The 9,821-nt window shown below is 42.3% G+C and overlaps 1 gene segment (V, D, J or C); it reads right to left on the minus strand.

Annotated features, from left to right (window-relative positions):
• Positions 1-344: 344 nt before the first annotated feature.
• LOC137364490 (T-cell receptor beta-1 chain C region-like) lies at positions 345-8,960 on the minus strand. The segment is given in 5 exon segments: positions 345-1,173; positions 2,119-2,225; positions 3,599-3,619; positions 3,940-4,290; positions 8,906-8,960. Coding segments are annotated over 5 exon segments (546 nt in total).
• Positions 8,961-9,821: the final 861 nt, after the last annotated feature.

A 9,821-nucleotide genomic window follows, 5' to 3' on the forward strand; every position in this document is an offset into this window, starting at 1 on the left:
GAAGCGATTCTGCCCTCTCACGCCTGTTGCATAGAATTGGGTGGAGGAGGTCATTCAAACCAGGAGAGCCTGTTGCATTGCAACAGGAGGAGTCCAATTCAGCCCCTCGAGCCTATTACATAGGCATAGTGTGAGGAGTCCATTAAACCCCGGCACATGTTCCGCCATTCAATTAGATCATGGAAGATCTGCACACCAACCCTATTTCCCCATCTTTGCTCAATATCCCTTGATCCCGTTACCCAATAAAATTCATCTAATGCCTACCTGCATATTTTAATGTTGTTTGGAAATGTTGTGCCAAGCGCGTGGGGTAAAACTGAAATAATAGTGGAGAGAAACGGTTTTCTTTGTCGAAATATTCTATTTATTTCTTAACCAGTGAACAAGAAAAGAAAAAAAATATAGAAGATCACAAGCGAGCTGTCGATACTGGATCCACTGAGAACCCCACGACAAATAATGGACAATTATGAGCGCATTTTCCATCTGCAATCGATGAGGTGTCTGATACAAATAGTAATAACATTATTGCATTAACAGAAAAGGGAAAAAAGACATTGATAGTTGCACTAAACAGAACTTGAAGTTACAATTTGTTTACTACTGCTTAATATTATACACAGCTTTACTAGAATTGCACGGAATGAGGGACTTAAGTTTCATGGAGAGATCAGCAAAGCTGGAATTGATCGCCTTGGCATTAACAACTGGCTTTTTCAAAGAGCTAGCACTTGCACGATGGGCCAAGTGGCCTCCTTTCGTCCTGTAAGGTTGTATGTTTCTTTATAACGTTTCAAACAACACAGACTAACAATTAATAAACAGACAAAATAAACTGGAAAAAAAGTTTGCACGTTTCTCAAAGCTTCACCTACTGAGACAACAGGAATTTAATACATTGACGAGAATATGAAAGGACTTATTCGAGTGGAAAAGACAGACTGGGGCTTAAAATTTCCTCTGTTCGTTTCCCGCAGTGGTGATGGGTATTTAGGGTTGTCCGCCAAAGTTACGCGAGTACAGCGGGAGTGGTTTAGACGAAATTCACCCCCGAGATATTCACAATAATCGTATTTTCTCTCCCCTTGCTCCCTCGTGTGTTCTGCTGCTTATCCATCTTTTGAGTTCATTAATTTGCGACGATCAGTCAAACCTTTTGCTGTAAGACGTCTGGTATATGATAAAAAAAAGAGGGAGTTATTATCGTCATGGAATTATGGACTGATACAGAACAGAAGGAGGCCATTCGTCCCGCGTGCCTATACTGGCATTTTGAAAGAGCTGTCCAATTAGTCCCATTTCACAGTTCTTTCCCCTATAGCCCTGAGACTATTCCCTCCCCCACTACCTCCACCCCCTCAAACAAGTATTCATCCAATTCCCTCTTGAAAGTTACTACTGAATCAGCTTCCACCGCCCTTTCAGCCAGTGCATTCTCAACCACAACAACTCGCTGGCTCAAAATATATTTCTCACCTGCCCCTCTGCTCCCTTGGCTAATCACCTTACAGCTGTGTCCTTGGTTGGGCAATCCTGCTGCCTCTTTGAAGCTGTTACCCCATTCGCTGTCCTATCCAAACCCTTCATCATTGTGCACACCTCTATTAAATCTCTCCTTAACCTTCCCTGATCCAAGGAGAACAATCCCAACTTCCGTATTCTCCTCACATCACTGAGGTCCCTCAACACTGTTACCGTTCAAGTAAATCGCCCCTTCACCCTCTCCAATGACTCGACATCACTGTCCTGACCAGATCATCATGTGCATGAATAATCGAGACGAACCATGCACATGCTCTTTCCTGCTCATGCATTCCTAACCTTGCATATAAAGTCTTGTAAAGTTACAATAAGTTCAATTATTTTCCAAGGGAAATTCCAGAACATTGACAATTGTGTTCAAATGGATTAAATTGGTTGGTTAGTGTTGTGGGCGCAGGAATGAATGGAAAGTGAATTGGTGTATTCCATCTGCGTGCAATAGGAATGCAAAACTAGGGCTCGTGAATATCGGATAGTCACTCGTAATTTCAGTCTGGAATTCAGGAGAAACTTCTTTACCCAGTTTCACCATGACAATACCTATGTTAAGAACTTCAGTAATTTTAATCTTACCTTAGTTTTCCAAGCAATTGTTGAGATGAAAATTGCATAAAAGATGCTTTTGCAGATGAGGATCAGGTATGTCAGTTTTGCTGTTGCCATGCTTTGGATTTTCGCCTCTGTAAAATAAATGTAACAGGAAATGTTGCAATCTCTGTTCTCTCAAGGCAAGAAATGCTACTGCGTGAAAATGTAATGTGTGTCAGTGAAGGAGCCCAATGTAAGGGTCGAGCTGCGAAAGCAGAACTGATCTCCCTTTGACGCAAGGAGCCCTGGGGTATTCCTTACTACAAATGGAGTTCAGCAATATGGCCGATCTGAATTGGGGCCGCTGTAACTTATGTGTCAGCTATGGCTCACGTATGTATCAGCTCTAGCTGAGTGGGTAACGCTCTCCTGTCTGAGTCGTACGATTGTGGGTTCATGCCCCAGTCCAAAGACATGAACCCCATAATCCAGACTGACTCTCCCAGTGCCAGCAGACAGCGTGTGTGCTGCACTGCAACTTTGGAGGAACCTTCTTTGAGATGATGTGTTAAACTAATTTAACCTCTGGGAAGTGGAACTGTCCCTCTTATCTCCACGCCAGATTCACACTATCAACTCCCAAGGAATTGTAAGTTTTAAGACAGGTGTACACAGCTCCCTCCCCTCCCATCCCCAGGCGTCCCCTCTCCCTCATCACAGGGCAACATATTTCCCTGAGGTCGTGAACCCAAGAGGACCGTGAGGTTATATCATTCGACTAGGCTGGTCTCGAAATTCCAACGGCCTTTCCCTCCCAGAGGAGTTTTCTCATAAACTCGTTGTGCATGATAGTATGTATAACTGTAAAACTACAGCTTGGAAATGTTGAAATGAGTATATACATGAAATGTCTGACACAGTAATAATTCCAGAATTATTGGTGAATATTTTTTGAGTCATGGAGTCATTACAGCACGGAAAGAGGTCATTCGGCCCATCGAGTCCATGCAGGATCTCTACAGAGCAATCCAATCAGTCCAGCTCTCCCCTTCCATCTCCATTGCCCTGCAAGTTAATTACCCTCAACAGTCCGTCCAGTTTCCTTATGAAATCATTCATTATCGCCATTTCCACCACCCTCGTAGACAGTGACTTCCAGGTCATTACCACTCGCTGCATAAAACACTTCTGCCTCACATCCCCCCCCAGTGCATCTTTTTCCCAAAGCCTGAAAACTGTGACCACCCCCCCCCCCCCCCCAGTCCTTATGCCAGCAACTCATGGGGACAACTTTTCTTTGTCTACCTATTGTAAACCTGTCATAATCTTGTACAACTCTGTCAAATAGCCCCTCAATCTCCTTTCCTCCAAGGAGAACAACCCAGGTTCTCCAATGTAACTTTGTAGCTAAAATTCCTCATCTCTGGAACCATTGTGGTAAATCTCCTCTGCACCCTCTCAAGGACCTTCACCTCCTTTACAAAGTGTGGAGACCAGATACAGATAGAAGCAGATAGATATTCACCTTTACTTATACCGCACATTTCTGGGAAAAGAAAGAAAAATCAATAAACATTCAGCATCAGAATATTTTATGAAATCACTGTGTAAATGTAGATTATCACAATTGAGTCCCGCACTGTACTCTAATATATTGAGAGTCATTTTAATTGAGTGTTTAACCATATCTTCCCCTTTGCACTACAATATTGTTCTATTTCATGAATTATTTAATTATTTATTGACTTACTGATACATCTACTTGCTTATTCGTACTTTCATAAGAGCACAGGTACTATATAAATGCAACTTTCTGATTTCTTTGAAGCTGAAATAAAATGGTATTGGTCTCACTAGTGTGCTTACCTGCTTTGACAGCTAATGTTGAACTGCTTGTTGTAGGCACTGATTCGTTAGTGTAGAGATCTACTCTGCACTCAACGTTCTTGGACCGAGCCCAATCTAGGGCGTCGAATCTCAGCCGGCTGCTGATGCTGTAAGATGTGTTTTCTTTTGATAGGATGGCATTGAGATCAGTGTGAATGTTCGTGTCATTGGCATCTTTCTCCTTGCCATCGACAAGCCAGTGGATCTTGATGTTGTCGGGGTAGAAGTCGCTTACGAGGCAGACCACAGTGGCTTTTTTCTTTTCTCTAATCTCTTCGGGAGAGGGCTCAAAGACAGTAACTTTGGCAGGCCTAATCGTATCGTTTTCGCCTGCAGGAAAAGTAAATGGAGAGAATATGGATGAGTATGAAACCCGTCTTGAGAATTTTAAACCACCAAACAATATCAACCTTTCAATTCTAGCCAGAGCAGTTAATTTTGTGCCAACTCCAGAATAAACCTCTCTGTTTCCCGAACACCGATCAGTCATAAAACGTAGAATCAGTTTGCAACCTCGACCTGCTTTTGTACATTTTAACCCAAAGTGGCAGAAACTGATCATCTCAACCTCTTAGTCATTGAGTGAAGTACAAGTCTGTTTCACTATGAAAGAGGTTCTCCTGTCTATCTGAAAAGTGTTACCCTGAACTCTGGGCCAGCCTGTTCTCAATAACCAGGCTATCACTCACCTTGTCCCATTATCTAGAGCCCTTTCCTATCAGGGAAGTTATGGGGAACATTTCTAAAGCTCTGGTTCGGAAACAACTAGAGTTTTGCAGCCACTTCTGATCACCACATTTGAGGAAGGTTGTGAGTGTCCTTGAAAGGGTTCAGAGGATATTTAACAGAATGGTTCCAGGGATGAAGGATTTTAGCTACAAGGTTAGGTTGGAGAAGCTGGGATTGTTCTGCTTGGAACAAAGGAGATTGAGGGGAGATTTGATGGCAGCGTACAAGATTATGACGGATTTAGATAAGGTAGACAAAGAAATGCGTCACCTATTAGTTGTTGGTGCAAGGACCAGAAGAGACAGATTTCTGGTGCTGTGCAAAAGATGCAGGGGGATGTGAGGAGGGACACTTTTATGCCACGTGTGGTAATGACCTGGAACTCGCTGCCTACAAGGGTGGTGGAAGCGGAGACAATGAATGATTTCAGAAGGAAATTGGATGGACACTTGAGGCAAATTAACTTGCAGGGCCACAGGGATAGAGCGAGGGAGTGGGACTGATTGGATTGCCAGACAGAGAGCTGGCATGGACTCGATGGGCGGAATGGCCCCCCTGTGTGCTGCATTATGATTCTAATCCTACTCTTGTCTCTTCCCCCAAATGTAATATTTAATAATTAGTGCTACCATAAACTCACACATGAAAGGAGGGGACCATTCGGCCTGTTGTGTGAATTCCAGCTCTTTGGTAGAACTAGCCAATTAATCCTACTCCCCACCCTGTTCTTCTCACATAACCCAGTAAACTATGTACCTTCAAACTCTCTCTATTTCCCTTTTGAAAGCTACTATTGAAGTGAAGCTACTATTGAATCTGCTTTCAGCACCATGTCAGGCATTACATTCCAAATCACAACAACTCGCTGTTTAAACAAAATATTTCCTCATCCCCCTTTTTTTTGCCAACGACCTTAAATCTGTGTCCTTCTGGTTACCGAACCTCCTCCCACTGGAAAAAAAGGTTTCTCCCTTTTAACTCTATCAAAAGCCTTCCTGAGTTTCAGCACCTCAATTAAAATTTTCCCTGTACCTTCTCTGCTCCAAGGAGAACAATCCCAGCTTCTACAATCTCTTCACGATATCTGAAGTGCCTCAACTCTGGAACCATTCCAGTCAATCTACTCTGCATTCTCTCTGGGGACTTAACCTGTTTTCCAAAGGGTGGCACCAGGATGGAATACAATGCTGCTACTGAGGCCTAAACAGTGTTTTATAAATGTTCATGATAACAGCTTTGCTTTTGCCCTCTGTGCCTCTGTTTACAGAGCCAAAAGGATTCAGTGTGCATTTTGATAGCCTTTTGAACCTGCCCTGCCACCTTCATAGATTTATGAACATACATCCCCCTGGTTTCTCTGTTCCTGCACCCAATTTAAAATTGTACCGTTTGAGAAACAATGTATTGGCTCAAAGAAAATAAGGGGAGTGTGTCCGAGCCAATATTTATCCCTCATTCAGCACTTCACATCCACCATTTCCGGTTATCTGGTCATTTAGTGCAATGATGCTTGTGGGATCTTGCTGTGCGCATTTTGGCTGAAACCTTTCCCTACATTACAACAGTGACTACACTCCACAGTCAGTTCTTTAACTCTAAAGCTCTATGAGCGTAATATTGCGAAAGAAATACCTGAACAGGTTTGGGTTTACAGTCAAGACTCTGTGAGAATGCCATGAATATTAAAATGATACAATCATTAACATAATGACTGATGCCTAATTTTGTTACATTTTTGTTCTGAATATTGAACCAATGGAGATTTCAGGAGACTCCTCTTCACCCAGAGAATAGTGAGAATGTGGAATTCGCTTTTTTTTTTGACTCGGAGGTAAGAGTGTCACCACTGTGTAACTTCACTGAAATACTTAAACCCAAGATGTATTTTGAGAACTGGTCTCTTTCTCAACCAGTTGAGCTGCAATTGACAGATGCAGTTTGACAATGGTGCGTCTTTACCAAGCACTCGTTCGTTTGGTACCTTTGCTGCAATACACGAAAGTGCCTTGCGCACGTTGCTGTCCAAAATCTGCCTGTTTGCAAAGGGGCTGAACGCAAGTTTAATTTTGGTCTTAACAATTGTACTTTTATTGGGACTTCCTCCCTCCGGGATTCACCACGCTGTTGTTTGTCTTCAATTAATTTTCCCTTTATATTTTGTCTGCTTTTCCTGGTTACTTGCGAATGTGTCTTTATTTTAAGAATAAGTTTAATAAAACAACACTGATCTCCCCTTCGCCTTCTCTGCTCCAAGGAGAACAATCCCAGCTTCTCCCATTTCTAAACACAAGTGAAACCTCCCCATGTCTGGTACCATTCTAGTAAACATCTTCTGCACCCTCTCTATGGCCTTGACATCCTTCCTAAAGTGTGTTCGCCACGAATTGGTCACAATACTCCAGGCGAGGCCTACCTGGTGATTAATAACAACAAAAAATTGCATTTAACTAGCACCGTTGATGCAGTGAAAAATCACACCATCAGAGCAACTCAGACAGCAACTTGATACCGAGTTATCGAAGTAGATATTAGGGACAGGTGACCTGTCAAAGAAGTAGGTTCTAAGATACTTCTCAAAGAAGGAGAGAGGGAGAGAAGCAGAGGTGTATAAGGAGGGAATTCCAGGGTTTAGGGCTCAGGCAGCTGAAGGCACAGCCGCCAATGGTGGGTTCGAGGGAGGGCAGGATGCACAAGAGGCCAGAATTGGAGGAGCACAGAGAAATCATCAGGGTTTCTTTTAGGTCCAGAGGAAGTTACAGAAATAAGGAGCCACCGCCTCACTGACAGAACAATGCACGAATCCCGCGTAAATGTCCCCTACACGTGAAATGAATCCTCGTGTTCATCTGCTAAAATCCCTCCCCACAATTAGAGAACTGCATCCGTAGAACAACAGCAGACTTCTGTCCATCCATCATTAACTGAGACCTCTTGTACTGTCAGCTACTCACCCGAAACGCTTAGCTTCGTGCCCCCTCCAGAATACTGTTCATATCCTGAAGCACCATGCTACAACCCTACACTAAAACTAACAAGAGTGTCTCTCCCCTCCAGATGGATGGAGTTGGTGCTGGGGATTTTACATCGAAATTCATTGAAATCGCAACAATCTAACCAAAGTTCTATATAAGTTTCATGTAACTTCTGTGCTTTGGAATGCTAGCTAATCCCCTGCAAAGGAAGCCCTGTGCTTTGCTTGCTGTTATTATTGGATATTAGTCAATATTAAAGATGCAGACAAGTACTATGTCGCACTGCATCAGGGGATACCAATTAGAATTAAGCCTTCAGGTTGCTCAATCTTCTGCGAACACCCAGAGCTTCTTGCTGCTTCACCATAACCCTACATTTGTTCGCCTTCAAGTATGCATCAAATGCATTGTTTGAGCTATTTTCAGGCAGTGCATTCCACATCACAACAATTGGCTGTGTAAAAGCAAATACTCATCTCCCTCTTTGTTTCTTTTGCCAATCACAAATCTGTTCTCTTTGCTTACCGACTCTTCTCCCAGCAGAAATGAGTTATTCTTATTTACTCTATTACAAACCATATGATTTTGGACATTTTGAATATGATATTAATTCTCACCTTAACCTTCTCTTCTCTAAGGAGAACAACCCCAGTTTCTCCAGTATCTCCACACAATTGAAGTCATTCATCCCTGGTACCACACTGGCAAATCTTCTTTAACCTTCTCTGCTCCAAGGAGAACAATATTCAGCTTTTCCAGTCTCTCTACAAAGCTGAAATCCTTTCTCCCTGGTATCAATCCTCCCACCACCACTTAATCTTCTCTGCTTTATCCTACTTGTTTTCAGAATACATCTTGCTGAAATATTGCGAAATAAATATAATAATTATTACGATAATTTGGTAATAAGTGGGGCAACGAGGGAAATCTGGGTAGCAGGGTCAGACATACAGCACTGTGCAGTTACGTACTGGAGTGCAATGCCATGGGTAAATATGCAACTAACTTAATTGACGCACTCAAAACGTTACATTTTTTAAAACTTACCCAACACTGTTAATTTGGAACCGGGGCCAAAATGAAAGTTAGTAGTTACATCCACAATGCTACATTCCTATCAGAAAACTAGGATTGCCTAACAGTTCCCGTAGACTGCCAATGCAGTAGCTTGTTCCCTATATTTATTTAGTATGCCAAGAAAGCAAGTAGTGAAATTGTTAAACTGTTTGGACATTGCCAAGTACCTCTCACTTTGAATTCTGATTTGAAATAGTGTTTCAGCATAAATGTAAGTCAATTCCTTATGCACTCAATTTAGTTATTTTCTTGAAGGAAGACTAGGTGAGTTTGCCATTTAGTATCTAATCTTCTACAACCTTGACTAGATCTAGTCTTTGTTTATTACATTCAATCATTTTTGTTGGGTCAGTGTGTTAAAGGTTATGGAACCAAAGACGGTAGCTGGAGCTAAGATAAAACTCAGCCATGATTTAAGTGAATGGTGTAAGAGGCTCAAGGGATGAATGGTCCTTTGTGGCTTCTTGTGTTTGATTGGAGTCCTTTCAAAATCGTTGAGTCGGGTTTGCATCTGTTATAAACTCGACAGTGGCCCTTCCTGAGTTCAGCCTTTAAGATAATCACTACTAGTTGAGCCTTGCCTCTCTGCTTTTACATTGGTGAAGATTAATGCTTTTACATTGACCACTGGGGGGACACATCGCTCGGTTTTACATACCCAGAACTGTTAATCTTGTCCCATCGCCAAAGCGGAGAGGTGTGCTGTTTCCAGCACACAGTGTTACAAGCAGTATTAAAACTGCTGGGGACCAATGATTACACGATACTTCATCGAATGCTCTGACACCTTTGAACAATTATAATTCAACCAATTGCAATGTGTAGATTTGTCTGTCCTTTTCTCCACCATTCCATTTTAAAGCAGAGAAATTATGGTAAAATTTGCTTAGACGTTCTTGGAGCTCTGTGCACAGTTCTGGTCTCCATATCCCTCGGTTAGACCACACTTGGATCACTGTGCACAGTTCTCGTCTTCATACATATTTACCTATCAGGAAAGACTGAATAGCCTTTATGATAGATAAGAGAAGGCTTAGAGGTGACCTGAAAGAGGCGTCTAAGATTATGAAAGGGTTGGGGGGT

The sequence above is a fragment of the Heterodontus francisci genome, unplaced genomic scaffold (genome assembly GCF_036365525.1).
Source record: "Heterodontus francisci isolate sHetFra1 unplaced genomic scaffold, sHetFra1.hap1 HAP1_SCAFFOLD_745, whole genome shotgun sequence".
Classification (NCBI taxonomy): Eukaryota; Metazoa; Chordata; class Chondrichthyes; order Heterodontiformes; family Heterodontidae; genus Heterodontus; species Heterodontus francisci.